General features: G+C 43.6%; 1 protein-coding gene across 2 annotated transcripts in view; it reads left to right on the top strand.

The window, feature by feature from the left end:
* The first annotated feature begins 431 nt into the window (after nucleotides 1-431).
* The window catches only part of GPAT3 (glycerol-3-phosphate acyltransferase 3), a 32,385-nt gene continuing 8,938 nt past the window's right edge, over nucleotides 432-23,878 (top strand). The window contains exons 1-7 of one of the 2 annotated variants that reach the window (XM_020801765.3): nucleotides 432-775; nucleotides 11,266-11,338; nucleotides 15,228-15,498; nucleotides 16,561-16,635; nucleotides 18,803-18,892; nucleotides 21,498-21,591; nucleotides 23,547-23,662. In XM_020801765.3, the coding sequence (XP_020657424.3) occupies nucleotides 632-775; nucleotides 11,266-11,338; nucleotides 15,228-15,498; nucleotides 16,561-16,635; nucleotides 18,803-18,892; nucleotides 21,498-21,591; nucleotides 23,547-23,662 (863 nt within the window). In that variant the 5' untranslated portion in view covers nucleotides 432-631. Of the gene's footprint in view, nucleotides 776-1,060; nucleotides 1,274-11,265; nucleotides 11,339-15,227; nucleotides 15,499-16,560; nucleotides 16,636-18,802; nucleotides 18,893-21,497; nucleotides 21,592-23,546; nucleotides 23,663-23,878 lie in introns of those variants that run through there. The other variant, XM_020801766.3, reaches the window with a different exon arrangement.

Consider the following 23,878-nt stretch of genomic DNA (forward strand, 5'->3'; position numbering starts at 1 on the left):
AAGTCAAACCTCAATTTTGCGGCCAGAGAAGTCTGTAACTCAAAAAGTCTGTAAGTCAAGCCGTCTGTAAGTCAAGGGTCCACTGTACAGAACAGGGGCGACTGCTCTGCGGTGGCCCCGGTTAGCCTTTCCAGGAAACGACCAGCCCTCCACCACCCTTTCCCACGAATCTCTCCCGACGTTGTCAAGTCATCCTGAGAATCACAGGACACCCGTGAGCGAATAATAGGAAGGAAGAGCTCGCGGTCGTTCCGAGATGACCGCCGGCAGGCGCAAGGGCAGCCCCTAAGAAGTCCTGCCCTGGCGCCCGCGATTCGCGTTGGAAGCGCGGTTGTCTGAACGGGGCGGGAAGGGGGAGAGCTTTGCCTGGGAGGGAGGGAAACCGGGCTGCTTCTGGATCCGGCCTCGAGGGGGGGGGGAAGAGAAGGAGTTAAAAGGGCGGAGCGGCCGAGGAGAAAGGCCCGCCAGCGGGGACGCTGTGCTCGGAAGAGATACGCCGTGGTCTCCTTCTCCTCGCCAAGACGCGCAGGGAGGAGACGGCCTTTGCGCCCTTTGGAGGCACCCAGGGAGAGCCGGTGGGTGTGGGTGGAGAGGGGCGGCCTGCCCCGCCGCCGCAGCAGCCTCGGCGACCATGGAGAAGCTCTTGACGCTAGCCTTCCACCTCCTGGGCGCCTGGTTCGCTCTGGTCTTCCTGCTGATCGTGCTCCCGTCCCTGTTCGGCATCTCTTTGGGCATCTCGGAGCTGTACCTTAAAGCTTTGGTGAAGACCTGGGAGGTGAGTGTGTGTGTGTGTTTTTTTTTGGGGGGGGCTCGGTCCGATCTGCTGGGGGCTACTCACAGATCGGGGTGTGTGGATTCTAAGCCAGAAGATGCGTGTGTGTGTGTGTGAGAGAGAGTCAGTTTAGCGGGGTGGGAGTGTGGGGGGGCATCTTGCCTTTTGCGCTCTCTCGCCCGGGCGTGCCGATGCGTGCGCCTTTTGGCACCGTTAACAGCTGACCTTTCCGGCCAGATTCAACGTGGAGGAAGGCGTGACCCTCCCTGTTTCCGCGATGCTGGGAGCGGGGGGAACGGGGACCGAGGGTGGGAGAGAGAAAGAGCCGCTCAGGGTTGGCAAGCTGGAAAGGAACAATGGTCGCCCTCCAGACATCTCTTCCCCACCCCATCTTGGCGAGCCTAGGTTGAATCCTGTCGCGCGTTTGCGGGGCTGGCTGTCGTTCTTTCCCGACAAACCTGCTGCGTTGCGTTTCTGCCATGGACCAACTGGATAATGGGGGTATGTGGGGTGGTGGTGGAAAGTACAATATTTTTAAAAAGCTGCATGCACAGAACACGCCTGCCTTGCTTGCTTCCAGGAATGTTTTGTGTTCCGTTTGCTCTTGCGTAGGTCGTTGTCACAGCTTAAAAAAAAAAAAATAATCCTGGCAAATGGCCTTTGAGGTCACGTCTTGCCCAGGAAAACTGTCCTGAAATGCTGGGTGTAAAAATAAACCTGAAAGACATTCGTCTCCAAAGGCCCTAGCACAAATAAGAGGATTTGAGATCAGATCGGGCCTGAACTCTCACTAGAGGCTAAAATAATTAAACAGAGGCTGTTGTACTTTGGACATATCATGAGAAAATGAGACTCACTAGAAAAGACAATAATGCTAAAGAAAGTGGAAGGCAGTAGGGAAAGAGGAAGATCTAACAAGAGGGGAATGGACTTAATAAAGGAAACCATGGTCTTGAGTGTGCATCATCAAAGCAGAGCTATTAATGATATAACCTTTTAGAGGTGGTCACTTTGTTTAATCATTATAAAATTGGAAAAGACTTGAGAGCACATAACACATCCACCCACCATCAAATCCAACTACATTTGTAGACAATGAAGACAGGATCTTATAAATAATGTTCCCAGGGTAGTGGAATGCCCTTCTAAAAGATGATTTGTTTACCTCTGTTTTTACATTGGTGCCTCGCATTACAATGTTAATTCATTTCAGTGAAATAGCTGTAGAACGAAAACATCGTAAAGCGAAATTAAAAAGCCCATAGAAACGCATAAAAACCCACTTAATGCGTTCCTATGAGCTTGAAACTCACCATCCAGCGAAGGTCCTCCATAGCGCGGCCATTTTTGCTACCCATGCAGCGAGGAATCCGTCCCAGAAAACAGCGGGTGGCCATTTTTTTTACCCGACGGCCATTTTGAAACCGCCGATCAGCTGTAGGAGAATCGTCGTTTTGCGAGAATCGGTTCCCAAAGCAGGGAACCGATCACCGCAAAGTGAAATTTCCCCATAGGAAACATTGTTTTGTGATCGCTTTTGCGATCGCAAAAACTTCGTCGTTACGCGATTTTGTCATAAAACGGAGCGCCCGTTAAGTGAGGCACCACTGTATAGGGTTTTGTTCTTTAGTTGTTAAGTTGTGTCCAACTCTTCGTGACCCCATGGATCAGAGCACCCCAGGCCCTCCTGTCTTCCAATGCCTTGGGTCAAATTCATGTTGGTAGCTTCAATGTCACTGTCCAACCATCTCATCCTCTCTCATCCCCTTCTCCTCTCTCCTTCACACTTTCCTAACATCAGGGTCTTTTCCAGGGAGTCTTCTCTGTTCATGAGATGGCCAAAGTATTGGAGCCTCAGCTTCAGGATCTGTCCTTCCAATGAGCACTCAGGGTTGATTTCCTTCAGAATGGATAGGTTTGTTCTCCTTGCAGTCCAGGGGACTCTCAAGAGCCTCCTCCAACACCACAATTCAAAAGCATCAGTGCTTCAGCGGTCAGCCTTCATTATGGTCCAGCTCTCACTTCCATACATTGCTATTGGAAAACCCATAGCTTTCACTATGAGGACCTTTGTTGGCACGGTGATGTCTCTGCTTTTTAAGATGCTGTCTAGGTTTCTCATCACTTTTCTCCCAGTAAGCAGGCGTCTTTTAATTTCGTGGCTGCTGTAACTATCTGAAGTAATCATGGAACCCAAGAAAGTAAAATCTGTCACTGCCTCCATATCTTCTTCTATTTGCCAGGAGGTGATGGGACCAGTGGCCATCATCTTAGTTTTTTTGATGTTGAGCTTCAGACCATTTTTTGCGCTGTCCTCTTTCACCCTCATTAAGAGGTTCTTTAATTCGTCCTCAATCAGAGTGATATCATCTGCATATCTGAGATTGTTGATATTTCTTCCGGCAACCTTAATTCTGGCTTGTGATTCCTCCTGCCTTTCACATGATGTACGGTATTTTGCATATAAGTTAAATAAGCAAGGGCACAATTTACAGCCTTGTCATACTCCTTTCCCAATTTTGAACCAATCAATTGTTCCATATCCAGTTCTAACTGTTGCTTCCTGTTCTTCCCACATATAGATTTCTCAGGAGATAGATAAGGTGGTCAGGCACATCCATTTCTTTAAGAACTTGCCATAGTTTGTTGTGGTCCATACAGTCAAAGGCTTTTGTGTAGTCAATGAAGCAGAAGTAGATGTTTTTCTGGACCTCTCTGGCTTTCTCCATAATCCAGTGCATGTTAGCAATTTGGTCTCGAGTTCCTCTGCCCCTTCGAAATCCAGCTTGCACTTCTGGGAGTTCTCGGTCTACATGCTTCAGCCTACCTTGTAGGATTTTGAGCATAACCTTGCTAGCGTGTGAAATGAGTGCAATTGTACGGTAGTTGGAGCATTCTTTGGCACTGCCCTTCTTTGGGACTGGGTTGTAGACTGATCTTTTCCAATCCTCTGACCATTGCTGAGTTTGCCAAACTTGCTGCCATATTGAGTGTAGCACCTTAACAGCATCATCTTTTATGATTTTAAATAGTTCAACTGCAATGCCATCACCTCCACTGGCCTTGTTTTTAGCCATGCTTTCTAAGGCCCACTTGACTTCACTCTCCTGGATGTCTGGCTCAAGGTCAGCAACCACATTATCTGGGTTGTCTGGGACATCCAGACCTTTCTGATATACAGTGGTGCCTCGCATTACGATGTTAATTCGTTCCAGCAAAATAGCTCTAGAACGAAAACATCGTAAAGCGAAATTAAAAAGCCCATAGAAACGTATAAAAACCCGCTTAATGCGTTCCTATGGGCTTGAAACCGTCCAACGAAGATCCTCCATAGCGAGGCCATTTTCGCTGCCCATGCAGTCAACAATCCATCCCAGAAAACAGCGGGCGGCCATTTTTTTTAACCCGGTGGCCATTTTGAAACCGCCGATCAGCTGTAGGAAAATCGTCGTTTTGCGAGAATCGGTTCCCGAAGCAGGGAACCGATCATCGCAAAGCAAAATTCCCCCATAGGAAACATTGTTTTGTGATTGCCTTTGCGATCGCAAAAACTTCGTCGTTATGCAATTTCGTCGTAAAACGGAGCGCCTGTTAAGCGAGGCACCACTGTAATTCCTCTGTGTATTCTTGCCACCTCTTCTTGATGTCTTCTGCTTCTGCGAGGTTCCTACCATTTTTGTCCTTTATCATGTCCATCTTAGCACAAAAGGTTCCTTAAATATCTCCAATGTTTTTGAACAGATCTCTGGTTTTTCCCTTTCTACTCTTTTCCTCTGTTTCTTTGAACTGTTCATTTAAGAAATCCCTCTTGTCTCTCCTTGTTATTCTTTGGAAGTCTACATTCAATTTTCTGTAACTTTCCCTATCTCTCTTGCATTTTGTTTCCCTTCTCTTCTCTGCTTTTTGTAAGGCCTCGTTGGACATCCACTTTGCTTTCTTGCATTTCCTTTTCTTTGGTATGTTTTTGTTGCTGCCTCCTGTACACTGTTGCGAGCCTCCATCCACAGTTATTCAGGCGTTCTGTTGACCAAATCTGGTTCCTTAAATCTGTTCTTCACTTCCACTATGTATTCATAAGGGATTTGGTTTAGATTTTACCTGATAAGCCCAGTGGTTTTTCCTATTTTCTGCAGTTTAAGCTTGAATTTTGCTATAAGAAGCTGATGATCAGAGCCACAATCAGCTCCAGGTCTTGTTTTTGCTGACTGTATAGAGCTTCTCCATCTTTGGCTGCAGAGAACATAATCAATCTGATTTCGGTATTGCCCATCTGGTGGTGTCGATGTGTAGAATCCCCTCTTGTGTTGTTGGAAAAGAATGTTTATGATGACCAGCTTGTTCTCTTGAGAAAACTCTATTAGCCTTTGCCCTGCTTCGTTTTGAACTCCAAGGCCAAACTCATCTGTTGTTCCTTTTATCTCTTGACTCCCTACCTTAGCCTTCCCATCCCTATAATGACAACAATATCTTTCTTTTTTATCAGTTTTAGAAAGTGTTGTAAGTCTTCTTAAAGTTGGTCAATTTCAGCCTCTTCAGCATTGGTGGTTGGTGCATAAATGTGGATTACTGTGATGTTGAAAGGTCTGCCTTAGATTCATATTGAAATCATTCTATCATTTTTGAGATTGTATCCCATTACAGCTTTTCCCACTCTTTTGTTGACTATGAGGGCTACTCCATTCCTTCTACGGGCTTCTTGCCCACAATAGTAGATATGATAATTTTCTGAGTTGAATTTGCCCATTCTTGTCCATTTTAGTTCACTGATGCCCAGGATGTCAATGTTTATTCTTGCCATCTCCTGTTTGACCACATCCAGCTTACCAAGGTTCATAGATCTTACATTCCAGGTTCCTATGCAGTATTTTTCTTTGCAGCATTGGACTTTCCTTTCATTTCCAGGCGCATCCACAGCTGAGCGTCCTTTCAGCCTTGGCCCAACCACTTCATTAGCTCTGGAGCTACTTGTACTTGTCCTTTGCTCTTCCTCAGTAGCATGTTGGACGCCTTCCGACCTGAGGGGCTCATCTCCCAGCGTCATATCTTTTAGCCTTTTGTTTCTGATCATGGGGCGTTCTTGGCAAAGATACTGGATACTCCAGGTGGATCGCGTTTAGTCAGAACTCTCCACTATGACCTGTCCATCTTGGGTGTCTGTGCACGGCATAGCCCATAGCTTCTCTGAATTACTTGCGCCCCTTTGCCACGACAAGGCAGCAATCTGTGAAGGGGTTTATAGGGTTTACTAGATCCATTTTAGATCTGTTAGTTTCCATCTGCTTTCCGCCTCAGGTATTGGGGAAGACAGGTAATCCCAAAAGAGTTCACACCTTTGCTGACATCACTTTTAATTGATTCCAACTCTGTCTTTTCTGAGTTGCTATGCTGGGCTTTTACAGCGTCTCTAGACATCTGTTTTAGGGTTATAATTGTAACAAGAACATTTTAAAGTCTTGTTTCTAATTAAGCACCTGAGCTGCCTTGGGAAAGCTTTTCCCTCCAGGGTGGCATACAACATTATTTCTTTGATGCTGGAAAAAAATTAATTAAATAATAATTTGCGGCTCAGATTTGCAGCTCATCTGTGAGGTGACCTCATTGCAAGTCTTGTCCCATTTCCCCTTCTTCCATATCCTTTTCTCCAGGGGCCAAATGTTCTTTAAAAAGTAAGACTGACTCAAATAAAATGAAGTTGCAAGCTAGGGTCACAAGAAAATGACCCAACTTGGCATTTTACTGTTGTTGTTTTTTATGTGCCATCAAGTTGTTCTGATATATGGCGACCCTTTTCAGGGTTTTTCAGGTAGAGAATACAGTGGTGCCCCGCTTGACGATTACCCCGTTAGACGAGGAAATTGCTTAATGATGAAGTTTTTGCGATCGCAAAACGATGTTTGAATGGGTTTTTTTCGCTTTGCGATGATCAGTTCCCTGCTTCAGGAACCGATTCTTCGCATTATGACGATCAAAAACAGTTGATCGTCGGGTTTCAAAATGGCCACTGGGTGTACAAAATGGCTCCCTGCTGTGTTTAGGAAGGTTTTTTCGCAAGACAGGGAGCTGAAAATGGCCGCCCTATGGAGGATCTTTGCTGGACGGTGAGTTATTCAGCCCATTGGAATGATTTGAATGGGTTTTCAATGCATTTCAATGGGATTTTTTATTTCGCTTGATGAGGATATCGCATAACAGCGATTTTGCTGGAATGGATTATCCTCGTCAAGCAAGTCACCACTGTACACTGGAGTGATTGACCTTTCCGTTCTTCTGGGGGCGTCTTGGGACTGTGCAGCTTGCCCAAGGCCACCCAGGCTGGCTCTACTCCCAGGAGAAACAGTGGGGAATCAAACTCCCAACCTCTGGCTCCACAGCTTGATACCTAAATCACTGAACTATCCAGACGGCTGGCATTTTTCTTAGGAATATATATTTTTAAAAAAGATTGGTTTTTGATCTAACTAACCCAAGATCAGAATGTTCAGTCGTTTTGAAGTAATAGTAATTCAGCTTTTGTCTGAATACTTGCTTTGGTGCTTGTCTTCCTAGGTGACCTGAGGCTGTGTGCAAGTGAGTTCACGGACCTCATAGGCGAGTAGGCAGGGTATGAAAAGAGAGAAACATTCGGGCCCCTTTTCTGCTCCCAGCATAGAAACGAAACACGCTGTTAAAACAGGAAAACTCTTTTTCCCATGCATCGTGTATTGATCCTCCTCCGGCCTTTCCAGTTGATCCATACAACAAGCTTGGGTTTATTTACAAGGCTGTGCAAATGAGAATGGGTGCAGAGTTGTGGCTTTGAGGGAGGAGCAGGGTCATACTTCAGCCACTGTGCACTTAATTTGCACGCAGAAGGTCTGTGGCACGGGATAGGGTGTCTCTGGTGGAAAACGGGAAGGAGTGGCAGGTGGTGGGAAAGATTACAAGTCTAAGACTTCTACGTTAGAGTAGATAATTCTGGGCTTGAGACCATACAGAGGGAAAGCGCCTCTGAGATCAATGGCCTCCTGTTGCATTTGAGTTACAGTTACCCTGCATGATAGTTTTTTTCGCTAGACATTGACTTTTTGCGATCGCTATAGCGATTCACAAAACAGTGATTCCTATGGGGGAATTTCGCTGGACAATGTTTGGTCCCTGCGTTGCAAACCGATTTTCGCTAGGTGATGATTTTGACAGCTCCCTCTGTGCTCGCAAAACAGGTGTTTTCGGGACCTAAGGTTTGCAAGACAGCGATTTAAACAGCTGATAGGCAGTTCGCAAAGCGGCTTTCCTATGGCCGATCTTTGCTAGACAACGACGATTCTTCCCCATTGGAACGCATTAAACAGATTTCAATGCATTCCAAAGGGGAAATGCTTTTCGCTAGACAATGATTTTGCTAAACAGCAATTTCAGTGGAACGGATTATCATCGTCTAGCAAGGCACCATTGTATTTTGTTTTTACAAACTGTGAAGTCCCTAGTGCAAATTGCTTTCTTCTGCCACACATTCATCAATTAGCCTTTGTCAAATTACATGGCGCGATGGGGATAGCATTTTGCTTTTCAGTGCTGTCAGCAGATGCGGTATGCTTTAAAACACCCTGATGCAGGCATCTGTGACTTTCCAGATTTCGGACGGCATCAGATTTCTCCATCAGTCATCGCCACCGGTTGTGCAAGCCATGTCTCCGTGTGCATTGCGGTTGAACAATGTCTGGTGGGCTAAGTGTCCCCAATCTCTGCCCTAACATTATTGTTTATAAACAGCATTTTTATAATAATCTGTTGGAAAGAACAGTCAAGTCACCTCTGACGCATGTCAACTCCCTTTGAACGTCACACCTTGCTGTAAGTCAGAGGCAACTTTGAGGGTACACAACTAGCAACAAAAGGAGAGAACCAAGAGAATACCATTCACTGAATAGAAATCCCTGGTTTTGGAACCAGGGATTGGGAATGTGAAAATATATTGCATCACCCGGGAGACTGGCCTGGTCAAGTCACTCAGAAGATGCATCACTGATGGAGGTTTGTGGCCTGCGATTGATGTGGCCTTGGGCGAGCTGCTCTGTCACAGCTCATTTACCGCCAGGAAGAGGGGCTGGTTTTAATGCTTAAACTCAGGATTGCCATAAATCAGGATTAACTTGATGGGCCATAATCATTGTTGTTATGATTTGGGAGGTAACAAATTTAAGGTGAAGAAATGTTCACAGTGGAAAGCCTTACCAGGGAATACAAATGCCAGGATTTAAACGTGTCTTTTCCATTAAATTGACTTTCTTTTCCCTTTGGGGAACAATGTGATTGGTTATGGGAAGGTCTTGGGATGGTAAATTCAGCCACTCACACTTTTGTTGAAACCCCATAGTCTGTTGTCAGTTCTTCCCAGGCCAGTTATCCATGGTCTCCTGAGAGCTTGAAATGTGACCCTCTGGTTGACCATTCAAGGTTAAATCAGTGTCCTCTTAAATCATCCTGCTTACATTTCAGAGCTGGGAGAGCAGTTATGGAGGCAAGGTTTATTTTAGCCTTGCACCTGGCTATTAATGCATCTTCTTTTTTAGACAGTAGAAGCAAAGGGAGCACAGATGCTTAAAGTGTACGTAGCATCTTAGAGGATGTTCCAGAGATAGGATACCAGTGATTGACTTGAAGCTTTTTAGAACTGCAAAAGATTGCAGTAACTTTGTTGAGCAGAAGTAGATGTCAGTTATATGTTTCTGGGGAAGAATGGATTTTATTGTTCTTTTCCTAGAGAAAACTGGTTTTCATCTGCTTTGGAACTGAAATGTTTATAGTTTTACCACAAAATTCTAATGCAAATAGGTTTTTTATTTCTCTTGGTGATGATGAAAACCTTTGAAAACATACCAGTAATCTTCTATGCAGATTTTGTTGGCATTCCATTTATAGAAACCCCTTTAATTGCTTTTCCCCATTATTATTATTTGTGAAATTCAGTATTTTTAAACCTTGCACTAAAGGCCCCATGGTGTTGGATGCATCTGTTTGATTTTCTTTCCCATCTGTTGCAGAATTTCTGGGCATCCTTCAAATGTGGTTTCACAGGGACCACGTTCCAGTAGTTTACTTTATAAGATTATCAACCCTGGTCTTGTCATGAGACAGGCATTTTGACACGTATTTAACGACTGCTGATATCTGCCATGCCCTACCCTCTTGAGATAACCTGACATTAGAAGTAGATCTCTGTTACTGTTTGAAGTCAGATGCAGTATTTCCGGTATTTAAGCCATTCCCTCCTCCTCCATAAACTACAGTTTAGCTCCTAATGATGAGGTGAATAATCCTTGAATACCAGGAACTCAAGTTTGTACAGCTGGGTATGATGTTATGTGCCCTCAGACTTACACTGACTTTACAAATTAATGACCCGTAGGAAGTCTAATCATTAATAGCTCTGCTGAGGTTTTGCAAAATAAATTTATTTATTTCAAATAATTTTACTCTGCCTTTCTCTAGTAAATAGCACTACCGTGTTTCCCCGAAAATAAGACAGGGTCTTATATTAATCTTTGCTCCCAAAAACACATTAGGGCTTATTTTCAGGGGATATTTTTTTTTCATGTACAAAAATCTACATTTATTCACATACAGTCATGTCATCTTCTGGTTACTGCACAAGGGTGGAGGGCGGGGTTTCACTTAACTGGGGCTTATTTTTGGGGTAGGGTTTATATTACGAGCACCCTGTAAAATCATACTAGGGCTTATTTTCAGTTTAGGTCTTATTTTCGGGGAAACAGGGTAGATGAAGCCCATTGAATCAATGAAGATTTAGTGTCAGCTCCTCTGTTGTTGTTGTTTAGTCATTAAGTCGTGTCCAACTCTTCGTGACCCCATGGACCAGAGCACGCCAGGCCCTCCTGTCTTCCACTGCCTCCCGGAGTTGGGTCAAATTCATGTTGGTAGCTTCGATGACCCTGTCCAACCATCTCGTCCTCTGTCGTCCCCTTCTCCTCTCGCCCTCACAGTTTCCCAACATCAGGGGCTTTTCCAGGGAGCCTTCTCTTCTCATGAGATGGCCAAAGTATTGGAGTCTCAGTTTCAGGATCTGTCCTTCCAATGAGCACTCAGGGTTGATTTCCTTCAAAATGGAGAGGGTTGTTCTCCTTGCTTGCAGTCCAGGGGACTCTCAAGAGTCTCCTCCAGCATCGCAATTCAAAAGCATCAATTCTTCAGCAGTTAGTTTTCTTTATGGTCCAGCTCTCACTTCCATACATCACTACAGGAAAAACCATAGCTTTGACTATGTGGACTTTTGTTGGCAAGATGCTGTCTAGATATGTCATTGCTCCTCTGTAAATTCTGTTAATTCAGCGGGATTACTGTAACTGTGACTTACTATGGTAAAGCCCCACTTGAATCAAGAGAAGGTACAGAGGAGTTGACTCATCAAATCTCCATTGATTCAGTAGGCCTACTCTTGTGCAATTTATGACACTAATCAACAAGCGACAGTGTGATTCTTCTTTCTTTTCAAACAGTGGGCCACGCTTCGGATTGAGAAGGGAATCAGAAGGCAGCAGAGAGAGGCAGTGAAACCCTCACCTTCAAATGGTAAAGCTTTCCAAACTTAAAAGTGTGTGTGTAGTGCATTTACTGTGCAACAAGCTAGTTAAACAAACGTTGGCTTTAAAGGGTACAGGGTTGTATTCAGTGAAAGTGGGTGAAAGGAGGTCCCCTCGAGCTGAAAAGTAAGCTCAGTAAATGGAAGCCTCGATGTGATCGTTTTGAGACCCTTGTAGCCCCTCTTTGGTCCTGCAAATCTGGAAAAGACAGTAGCCCTTCTTGCTGTCATTGTCAGTTTGTTATTTGGGACACTTATGTAGATTTTACTAGAAAAAACCCTCTTATGCGTCTATACCTAGTCACCTGGAGGTGATTTTTTTTCTTGCCAGAGGTGAGCAGGAAAATAGTACAAACCAATTAGATAATTGCTGTAAGAGGATTATGGAAATTTCATGAACTAGCAGAAATAGCATGAACATTGATTATTGCTTGTATGCCGAACATGTCCTCATTAACAAATCAGTGACGTAGATCTTTCCTCTAAGTTTCAGGTATCTTTAGTTGGTATGTTAATTCACTTTATGTTCAGTTTACTTTTCAAGTCATCAGCGAGCTAAGACCTAGTTAGGCTTATTCAGCCTTAACGCCAACTATTGTTTTGTGAGTACAGTATCAGTTCTCTGCCTCTCAGAGGTGGTTTGAGGCAAATCACAATTTGCTATTTTGTTAGAATGATAAAAAATAATAATCTGTGCCTGCCTGAATACCAAGGGGGCGACTAACCTGACAGATAATGTGAGAAATGTTCTGGAATTCGGATGATTAGATTTGCATGGTTTTCTGTTGACTCTATGACATACGAGTCAGTGTGAATCAGTTTGGAGTCAATCCCCAGCCCCCATCCGTAGGCTTTTCTTCTACCGCTGGGGCTTCTATTTTTTTGAAATTGAATTCAGTCACATCGGTTCAGGCGATTGCTTGAGCCAATACGGAGTGGTTGTAATCATTGGATTTGAAGCCACCCAGATATAGCAGCAATACGACAGGCAGGACATAGGGGAAAATGGGTGCTGTTAGAATCTTCTCCCCAAACCTGGTGCCTGGGTCTGCTTGTTTTTCTCCTTCCCTTCCTTTCCCGTCCCGTCCCATCCTGTTTCTTTCTTTTCCTTCTTCCTTTTAAAGGTTAGCTGTTCTAGTGCTAGGGCAGCTACTTGACCAAAGAGGGGCTCTTTGGGAGGGAAGGGTAGATAAAAATCTGATACTGGAGTGAATAAAAGACAAGAGTAACGACTAGAGATGGGAGCATATTCATATTCGTGTTCCCTAGGGATACGAATACGAAGTGTGGCCCCACAGGTGCCATGGAAGTCCATTCCCTCTCCCCAGAACCAGCCTGGTCCTCTCACTGGGCTCCGCACAGCATGCACATCCATCAGTGGCAACATCACGCCAATTGCAGAAGTAGCCTGACCAGCTTTGCCTCACCTTCCCACACAGTCCTGACTGGTGAACAGCTGAATGGGTAGACTCATCATCCCGCCTCCTCGCTGGAGTGGTCAGCTGTGCAGAGAGACGGGGCAGAGCCAGTCAGGCTACCTCTGTGATTGGTGCAATGTTGCCACCGGTGGACATGCGTGCTGTTTGGAGCTGGGTGAGTGGACCAGGCTGGTTCTTCAGGGAGGGAATGGACCTCCATAGTGGTCCATCTCTGGTTGTCCATCTCTGGTGCTGCGCTTCGTATCCCCAGGGATACAAATGTGAAGCTCCTATCTCTAGCAACATCCTTTGCTTCTGTTTTGTTTTCCTTTACAACTTTAGTTTCTGTGCCCTTATCTTTCCACTTCTTTGGCATTTCTGTCCGCATCACTCATGAGTTAAAAACAGTTGCTTAACATTGCTTCCTTTTACCCAGATTTTGAAACTGACGTTTCACCTCACTGTGGCTGTTACACAGCATGTTTTGACCGTCCCGTGTGACTAAGCTGTAGGCCGTGGTTGACTTAGAGAAAATAATTACCTAGTTCTCACTCCTTGTTAAGTCATAGAGCATTCCAAGGTATTTTCTGTGCTGTCATCTCCACCCATGTCGCTTTAAAAAGGCAGTTGTGTTCCTTTCTCACTGGGCTGGGTTGTCTTTTCAGTTTCCTGTTCTACTTTCTGCTTTGAATGGGACTGTGAATGAATTCATCCATGCCACGACAATGTCTCTTTCTAAAGCTTATCAACACATGAAACACTGGCCTGTACTTGCATAATTTATCACTGTCAGGCCAGCCCCCGAGAAACAGGATCCGTAGAGAGGCCCTCTTTTGCACCAGCTGTTGACTCAGAGGGATTGTATTATTCCCAGGATCTCTAGGAGTGGCCTCTTCCATACATTATTTTGGGTCTTGCGTTACATCGAGAAACTTCAGACCTTAGTTAGACCTTTGGAAGGTTTTCACTTCTCCCAGTAAGGCTTCGGTAATTTATACAGCTCTACAGCAGTTCAACCTCAGTCGTTCTTCTTGGTGCCGACATACTACCCCGAGGTATCTGGGAGAGCAACTGCCAGTTAATCAACAATATTTGGATGGACCAATGGTCTGACCCAGTACAAGACAGTTTGCCTAGAAACTGGAGTTCTGCGATTCTGTGCAGTGTGTCCTAGGTACACCCAAGAAAGAGCTCCAACAGTTTCTGGCGTAGCAGGTGGCCTCAGGGCAGTCTGCTAACCTCGGCATGCCTTTCTTAATCTATTGTACTGAAAAAATTACATTTGAATCTAGCCTTTTCTCCAGTCGTTTCACCACTTCATCTCTGCAACGACTCCATGAGTTTGGTCAGGGTGACAGAAAGTGACAGAGCGAAAATCACTCAGTGAGTTTCTTTCGCCAGTGGGACCTAGGACTTGCATCTCCTCCTTAGTTTCCCCTCAAAGTTCTGTGGGCACCTGCCACCCCCCCAAGAGTGATTCATCATCGTCTGGGGGCCCATATCGATCCTGTTAAGAATCACTGATCCAGTTCATATATTGCGTTGTGTAGTAAAAGTCCAGTGCGTTTATGTGGTTGTCATCTCAAAGATCGAACAGTGGGTCAGAGAAGAAGGTGTCCTGCCCCACCCCGGCGCTCCTCAACTGCTCCCAGTTGGTCTATGTAATTTGTTATATGAAAGTCTTACATAAGCAAATATATTACAAGAAGCTGACTGTGGGGAACATAGCTTTGATCGGTCCAAGCCGGTAAACATGTTTGGAGGAAAGGTGGCCCATCCGTTTCGTAATTTCCAGTTACTAGGGCGAATTCCTTTCAGGTGGTGCTGATTCCCTTGACTAATGATTATAAACCCAATTGTTGTTGTTATGTACTGTGAAGTCACCTGCAACCCTACAAACGAGTGACTTCCAGAATTTCCCATGTAAACCTTAGCTCCTCAAATATTCTTGGCCCACAACTCCTAGAATCCATGAAAATCAGGCATGCTGCCTGAAGGTGTATCTCGACTATAGGGTTATAGCCATTTTGATCCTACTTTTAATTGCCATGGCTTCTTCCTCCGGGATCCTGGAATTTGTAGTTTATGATATACTTAGAATTCTCTGCCAAGGAGTGTTAAATGTCCACCTGTTAGCTACAGCAGAGAATTCTCAGTGTCTCACCAAACTCAGAATCTTGTAATAATAATGGAGCCTTGGCACTTAAAGTGAAATCTTATCTGTTATAACTGTGGTGCAGATGCACTCTAAAGCTTGTTAAAGGCTATATGTTTCAAACTAGAAAATCAGTTGCAGCAAAACCAAAGCTTATGAGTTCAAATGTTTCATAAGAGAGCTCAAAACTAAGAATAAAACAGTGGAAATCATTTTCTTTATTGATGAGTACAAATTGGGGTGGGCTCTCCTGCCAAACTTTGTCATCCAGCTGTAATGTATTCCTTTCCTTTCCTCACCCTAAAGTCATCATTCAGAGAGATCACACTACTATGGAGGAGGCTATTGCCGGTCTGCGCCGTGGTGACTTTGAGGTCTCGGATATTTTTTATTTCTGCAAGAAAGGCTTCGAAGCAATTGTGGAAGACGAGGTCACCCAAAGGTTCAGCTCAGAGGAACTCGTCTCTTGGAACCTTCTCACCAGGACCAACGTCAACTTCCAGTATATCAGTTTACGGCTGACGGTGGTGTGGGTTATTGGCGTCTTTGTGCGGTATTGCCTCTTGCTGCCTCTTCGGTAGGTCTAGCAACTTGTGTGTGTGTGTGTGTGTGTGTGTGTGTGTGAGAGAGAGAGAGAGAGAGAGAGAGAGAGAGAGAGAGAGAGAGAGATCTGCTGAGATGTCCTATGAGTTGTTGGAATTAGAAGGAAATTAGAAATGCTTGGGACCACATGTTACTGAGTCTTATCATGTGTTGAAGTCCATCATGTGTTGCCCTCCACGTATTATTGGATTGCAGCTCACATTATATCAAACCAGTGAATATAAAACCACTGAAGACAGCTGGGAGTTGCAGTCCATTAAGTTCTAGATGGCTTCGTTTTGCCCAACCCTAGTCAAGGACTTGGCCAGAAAGCATATCGTGCAACATATTTGTTGTGCTTAAATTGGTCTGGTCGGCGCCTGTATTGGAGGCTCCATCCCCCCATCCCAATGCTATGTATATCACTTTGAGTGTCACTGTGACAAAGAAATATTCCAGTGCTTGACATCTTCAGGAGAAGCTTTCTAGAGGTCCTCACAGGCACATCTGATGAGGATGTGGGAAACGGCCTTACTGCTAGTTTCAGCCAGGTTGTGGAAGGCCCTCCGTTAGGAGACTAGGTTAGCCCCCTCCTGCCTGCCCTTTGGCAAATAAGGGAAGACCTTCCTTTTCAGATAGGCTTTTAACCACTTAACTACTGAATGAGGCAACAAAGAGGTTTTGATTGTGGGATGCTGCACATTATTATTATTGTTTTGTATATGTGTCTTTAAACACATTTTAACTAATTTTTTTGCATATTTTTGTATGTTTAACTGTTTTTAACGGAATCACCTCTTGCGCTTAAAGTTGGCTTGCATTTTTAAAACAAATTGTAAGCCACTTTGAGTCCCTCACTGTGAGAAAGGTGGCATAAACAGGCAATGAACATGTAAATAATATATCAGAAGGCCAGGCGTGCAGCCTTTAAGAGGGCTTTTTCTTCTTGCTGTATGGCACCTTCTCTCATGAACTCTGTAAAGATGCTTCAGTCAGTTTTTGTTGCTTCAAAATGGATAATGTATTTGTTATTCTTCTCTCCCCCTCCCCCCCCCAGTGTGACCTTGGCAACGATTGGGACAGTTAGTATGATCACGGGCACCACTCTGGTAGGACAGCTGCCAAATGGATCGTAAGTGAATCTCCTTTGCATTAGCAAAAAAAGAAAAAGAAAAAAGAACAGCTTGAAGAACAGGAGAGATTGCAAAACAGGATAAGACATGTCTGATTCCTCCTTAGGCAATTATACCAGTGATGGTATGATTACAGTGTAGTAAACTATATTGCCTGGAATCATTAGAATAAGTAATGATTCGCCTCATCAAAAGTTCATATGCATAGAAAGCTAAGTATTGAGGACATGCATTCCAGTCTTGTTGCTCACATGTGTTTTGTATTCTGGACTTAAGAGTTCCTCCCTTCTCTGTGCCCTACAAAGGAAACACTTGGTTGTGCGATCCTGTCCTGCACTCGCTTGAAATGGTAACACAAAAGTGTGCTGCTTATATACTGCCTAAAGCACACTCTGGGTGGTTTACAATGTAATTATGCACACTACACATTACCTACCACCACCAGGTGGGCATTCCGTTTACTGACCTCAGAAGGTCGAACTGGATACCTCACAACTAGGTTGTGAGGAGAGTTTTGGCTGAGGTGCTGCAGTTTAACCACTGTGCCATGAGGTAAAGCTGAAAGAGAGTTTTACCACATAATGAACTATTTACATCAGCTTTGTTCTGTCTAGAGTAGGAAAGGAAACTGAGGAGGCAGCCCACCAAGGCCCTTCTGACTGCCTGAAGAGTCTTGTAAGCAGCCCACCCACCCCCGCCCGGCCCTTGTTCAAGTCCTTCCAGAGAAAGGGAGAACCAATACCTCTGGAAACCTCCAGGAAGGTATATGACTCGGGTGGCACAAGTTGTGTCCTTCCACTTTTTTTTAAGCTGTCAAAACATTTCTGTAAATTTGTGGCCATTTCTTGTTTTCAAACGGGGGGCAGGTTGGAATCTGAGGATTCAGCCTTGCATGGAGGTAGGTACGAAAGCTTTTTCTTACCCTCATCAGTATGGGGTGAGAGAACTCAATTTAGACTGAAAAGAGTCCTTAAACCCGTCTCTCTGTGTGTATGGGCAACATCTATGTACCTCCAACATCTTTAGCAAAGGCATGAAGTAGACAGTGAAATTATGCCCATAGCAGCGCCTGTATCTTCTCCAGGCAATGAGAGAAATGTAGACTCTTGCTTATAAGCAAAAACAAAAAACCTTGAACATCTGTTGCAGCAAAAACAAGACTTCAAAACAAGCACAGCAACGCATCTTGGGAGGAGTTCCTAAATTCAGTTGGAAAATTTTTTTTACATAAAGTTTTAATGTCATTATCCACATTTTAAAAAAGGGCCTTTCACTTTGTTGATTCACATCAAGTGAAATTTCCTTTCCCTTTATGTGTACTGTATTGGTCTACACCCGTGCTAGTTTGAGGCAATGAATGTATCTGATGACGAAGTGGACTTCAGCATAGGAAAGCATATGCCACGATAAATGTGTAGGTTTTTAAGGTGCTAGAAAAAAGTGTTTTTTAAAAGTTCAACCCATGCCTGCTAACCCTAATGTTTGAATATGCTTTTCTCTAATTTCTAGTGCCACTAGCATCCCAGGTCAATGTTGGTTTAATTAAGTAATTACAATTTTGGCTCAGAAAGCCGCTCTGTGTTCACCAGGAGCGATGGGAAAACATTTTGCTAAGTTTGTCCCCCTCCTCCAGGCTCTATTGAGTCCCATGTCCCCCAAAGTATTTATTATACATTTTCAAACATCATTTGGGCGCTAGTGAATGTGTGGGGCTTTTAAAGTTTAAAATCTTTGAGAATTGTCTGTCCCTGTGCTATATCTAGGGTGCTACTGAAATGGTGGGCTGGTTTCTCCCCCTGTTTTTGTTTGTTTGTTTGTTTATGTATGTGCTACATGCTGACTCCTTCCTGGCCATTAACGTAAAGCTGCTTGCAGTGTTGTTTTATCTATCTATTTAAAATATTTTTACCTTGCCTTTCTCCTTAAAAGGACCTAAGGAAGCATGTCATGAAAAGGACCATGTTTGAAAGCTAAAAGCAATAAGTATACAAGCATGTAAAAGAATTAAACAAGCATTATGGTAAAAATGGTAAATAAAATCAGGACTAAAAACACATTAAAAGCAAGAGAGCGCACTATAATTGCTGGTGCTGTGATTCTTTAAGTAGGACAAGGCTGTGCCGTTCTTGCTCTTATCCAAACTTCATCATCCTCCCTATTTAATAGAACCAAAGACTGGCTGAGCGATCTTGTCCATCTCACATGTTCCCGGATCCTTGTGAGAGCCCTTTCTGGAACCATCTATTACCACAACAAGTGAGTAAAAGTATATCTCCTTCACAGTGTTGCAAATGAGAGTGTCGTGCAGGCAAAGTCTTAAGCCTGATCTGTTTCCTGTAAAATTTGGAAAAGTTACATCTTTGAACTGCTGTTCCCAAGGCTAGGAATTTCATAGAGGTTAAAGGCAGGGCATCAGTGATCCCCACTATGCTTATCTTCATAACAGCAAAGATGAACAATGCAGCGTAATGGGATGCATACATACTGCAGTATCTAGCTTTTCTTTAGGCAGAACTTGGGTCACTTTAATGCAGACAGCTTGCCTGTTTCTTATTGTTGAATACACAGAGCTGAAAAAAATGCATAGCTTTAGATTTGATTCCTACCTACTTGAGCAGCGTCATGTTCTTGGATTTTACAGCCATGCCTAAAGAAGTATTTGCATTATTTTTGACTCCCATTTATATATTACTTTGCAGTATTGTATGTGTGTAATGGAAGAACAGGTGTGCCCCCACCTAGCCGTCATGCAGGTGACTCATATGAAGCAAATGCTGTGATGCCTGAGCATGATCTTACTCAACTTGCTTGTTGAGATTTCACATAGAGTTTAAACCATTGGTCCATTAGCCAGTGTTGTCAACTCTGAGTAATAGTAGCCCACCAGGGTTTCAGATAGGATTCTTTCCTATCCTGTCTGGGGATCCCCAGTATTCCCTGGTAATCTCCTATCCAAGTACTAGCCAGACTGTCCTTGCATAGCTTCTAAGATGTTCAACGTAGTATCTTCAAGGAGTGCCTTCATGTGTATGATCTTGCTTCCAATAAGATTGGTTAGGTTGGTGACAGTAAGATAACAGTGCCTTCTTAGTGTTGGCCGCACAGTTCTGGAGATACTCATGCCGGCATTATTCCGCGGGGGTGCTCAAGAAAGCCCTGATGATAACACTTTATAGCTGCTTTAACTAAGGCTGTGTAAGTTTCTTAACCAGAAAAGCTTTCATGACTGGTATGCATTTTTACATCATGCTTACATATATTTTGTATGTATTGCTTTTGTTGGTGTTCATCACTTAGTGTGTAGTTCTGAAAGGTACAGTGGTGCCCCACATAGCAACGTTAATCCGTTCCAGGATTAATGTCGCTATCCGGAAACATCGCTATATGGAATGTAAAACCCCGTAGGAATGCATTAAACTCCGTTTAATGCGTTCCTGTGGGGTGAAAACTCACCGGTAAGCGAAGATTCCCCATCCGGCCGCCATTTTTGCCACCTCGGCAAGCGAGGGCAGGGCGCGAAAACGCTGCGGGCGGCTATTTTATTCTTCCGGTGGCCATTTTGGAACCGCCGATCAGCTGTTTTTAGAACATCGCAATGCGAAGATCGGTAAGCAAAACGCTTACCGATCATCACAATGCAATTTTTGCCCATTGGTATCATCGCAATGCGATCGCATTAGCGATCACAAAAAACGCGTCGCTATGCAGATTCGTCTTTAAATGGTGCGCTCGTTAAGTGAGGCACCACTGTATCTTGTAAAAACTTACACATGTGCAGAGAATGTTCCTTCAGTAATCTTTGTTGTTCTCTGAGTGTTCTCTTGATAGCATCTATCTTGAAGAGTGCATTTCTGGTAGAGGCTGAGTCATGTTTTTACTCATTTTTCATTCGCAAGTGTTCTTCATAGGATGACAATTAAACCTGAGGCCAACTCAGATTTAACGAGGATCTCTGTTATCAGTTTTGCTCTTGGAGCATATGCATATGCCAGTATTCTGTGTTTTATCAGTGTGTTTGCTTTACCGTTATTGAACTGTGGAACAGCTTTAGAACTAGTTTGAACAACTTCCAGCCTTACAACTGTTGCTCAACTACAACTCCCACTATACTTTTCCATCAGCTTTAGTAGGGCTGATGGGAGTTGTAGTTCAAGACGATTGTTTTCAAAATATATATGCTAATTCAAGTGCATCTTGTACCACATAACTGCTTAGAAACGCCAGCCAATCATATTATGGAAAAACTATGGATATAATAGCAATCATATAAGAATTTTTCTGTTCTGGCTTTCTGTCCATCATGCAATCTGACATATGATTTTTTTTTAATTCAGTGAGTGGTTGCAGGGGAGCACGATGATTGGGTAAAGAGGCAGAGTTGCTTATGAAATTGGCCTTCATGATTGCTTAAATCAATAGGATGCTGACCATACCTTTTTCTTAAATGTTTATAGGTAGGTGGTTGGGTGATGGAATACTCAATAGAGATGTGCCATTCAGATTTTTTTGGATTGCCACTCTCATAATTTTTTCCACAGAAAGCTAGGTTGGCGCTAGGCCATGAAGCCTTCGAGCGAGGTCTTTTCCTCAGTGAGTGAAATTTAGGTGTCAGTCTGTCAGATGGAACTCCCAGAATGGAGTCCCAAATATCCAAATGCCATATTCCTAATACTCAGCCTATCTCTAATTGCTAGTAAAGGCCAGTGGCACCAATTGCCAAATGTGATTCAGCGAGTCTGGTCTAGTTGGGATTAGCAACTGGATTCACACTCTAATCTGTTGTTTCTCGGAGCCACATTAGTAAGTCTAGTGACATATCACGACGTTACTATGAATAACTCTTGTCTTTGTATATCTGCAGGGAGAACAAACCGCAGAAAGGAGGAATTTGTGTTGCCAACCATACGTCGCCAATAGATGTCATAATACTGACAAATGATGGCTGTTATGCAATGGTATGTCAGCGTAACATGAATTTTGTAACTTTGAGGATTGCAAAAAGTCTTTAAACGGCACCCAAACCATCACTAAACTTGACGAGTTCCTATGCTGCGTTTTCGTGATGGCTACATATCCTGGCAATTGTATAAAAATGTATCAGCATGTGTTTTTATTTACACAACCTGAAATGACAGTGTAAATAAATTGCTGGTTGGTAGCTTCATCAGCACGGTGGCACTCTTCCATTGTACAAGAGAATGGATTCCTGCTCTTTCACTCCAAAATTTGATGGGGAGAGTAGAGAAAGAGGAGGCAGAGGTAAAATGTGTGGGGTTTATTGAATCCTGACAGCTTTGTATATAGGTTTTAAGAACTGGTATTCCCACGGGGTTTTTTTTTGCTTATGTAGCTTAGGATGGCCTCTGCAACCTCACGAAAAAGAAGCAGCGGAGGACAAGAAACACCAGCAGGGAGAATATTTTTCACAAAAAGGGGGCATAATTTGCATTCGATTTACTGACACTAATTTAAGCCAATACAGTGGTGCCTCACACAACGATGTTAATTGGTTCCAAAAAAAATCAACGTTGTGTGAAACATCATTCTGTGAAACACCATTTCCCATAGGAATGCATTGAAAAACCGGTTAATCCGTTCCAATTGGAACAGATTGCCATCGCTGAGTGAAAATCCCCATAGGAAACATCGCTGTGTGAAACAATGTTTCCTCCATTGGAATGTATTGAAGCCGACTCAATACATTTCAATGGCTTTGTGAAGTCCTTTTTCGCTCCTGTAAAAGTGTCTTACAATGTTTGGAAGCCGTTTAAAATGGTTGCAATGGTTAGCCCACCTCCTGAAACCTATGCAAACTGATTTTGGTGTTGTTCTGACACTTCGTTAATTTATGATTATTTTTTGTTTTCTCCATTGGAAACCATTAGACAGACCATCCAATGGTTTCCAATGGAGAAAATTCAAAAAATCATCATAAATTAACGAAGTGTCAGAACAACACCAAAATCAGTTTGCATAGGTTTCCGGAGGTGGGCTAACCATTGCAAGCATTTAAAACGGCTTCCAAACATTGTAAGACACTTTTACAGGAGCGGAAAGGGAGATCGTTGTGTGAAAATCCCCCATAGGAAACATCGCTGTGTGAGGCGGCAAATTTAACAGAAAAAGGCATCGTTGTGTGAATTCATCATTGTGTGAGGCACCCGTTGTGCGAGGCACCACTGTATATACAACTTTCATCACAATTAGACATAATTCTTAGAATTACACTACTTCTCACACATTACACCATACAAACTAGGTAACCACTTTGGAACACAGCATTGAGAGAATGATGGGATAGAAATCAATCAATCAATCAATCAATCAATCAATCAATCAATCAATCAAATAAATAAATAAATAAGGCCCAGTGTTTACTAATTCCCTGAAATGCCCTGTGCCTTGTATTTACTGAATACTTTATACTTTACTAAAATGAATATATTTTCAGGATGAGGTGTTTGCTTTCCTGAAACCTCAAAAAGTTGTCCTCATTCATCAGAGCAAGCTTGCTATTTCTGACTGCGGATTTGGGGGTGTCCTGTTAAGGGTAGCAAATAGATATTTAGTTTGTTAACCCTGCATTTTTTACTGCCTGGGATTGGGAGAACCTGCTGGGACCTTTTCTGCCTTAATATTGGAATAACGTGGCTGCTGTCTTGACTTGGGTGGGTCTGGTGTGCTAAATGACTCTTCTGCTTCCGGCAGCATCCTTGCTTAGTGGGCCTCTACTCTAGATTTTGAAGGATGTTTAAAGGTCGGGAGCCCTGGATTTCTCCCGTGAAATGCAGTTTGGCCCCTTGAAAATAGAATTGTTTATGGCAAGGAAGACTGGCAATTCTACCATTTTGAGGGGACGTGTGTTGATTTAATGATGATGGGTTTTTTTTTTGGTGTGTGTTTATTACAGGTTGGTCAGTCTCATGGCGGTCTCATGGGAGTCATTCAAAGAGCCACGGTCAAGGCCTGCCCGCATGTATGGTTTGAACGCTCGGAAATGAAAGATCGCCATCTAGTGACAAGAAGGTAGACAGTTCTGTTTTTAAGAAAAAGGCTAGACGCTTGTTCATAATAACTACTAGAGTAATTAGTGTTTACCATATTCAAATGCAAAGTGTGTGTATACTCGTTGTTTGCTGCGTGGAAGTGCTATGTGCTTCTTGATAAAGGTAAAGGTTCCCCTTGACATTTAGTCCAATCGTGTCCGACTCTAGGGGTCGGTGCTCATCCCCGTTTCCAAGT

Source organism: Pogona vitticeps, chromosome 5, assembly GCF_051106095.1.
Source record: "Pogona vitticeps strain Pit_001003342236 chromosome 5, PviZW2.1, whole genome shotgun sequence".
NCBI classification, from domain to species: domain Eukaryota; kingdom Metazoa; phylum Chordata; class Lepidosauria; order Squamata; family Agamidae; genus Pogona; species Pogona vitticeps.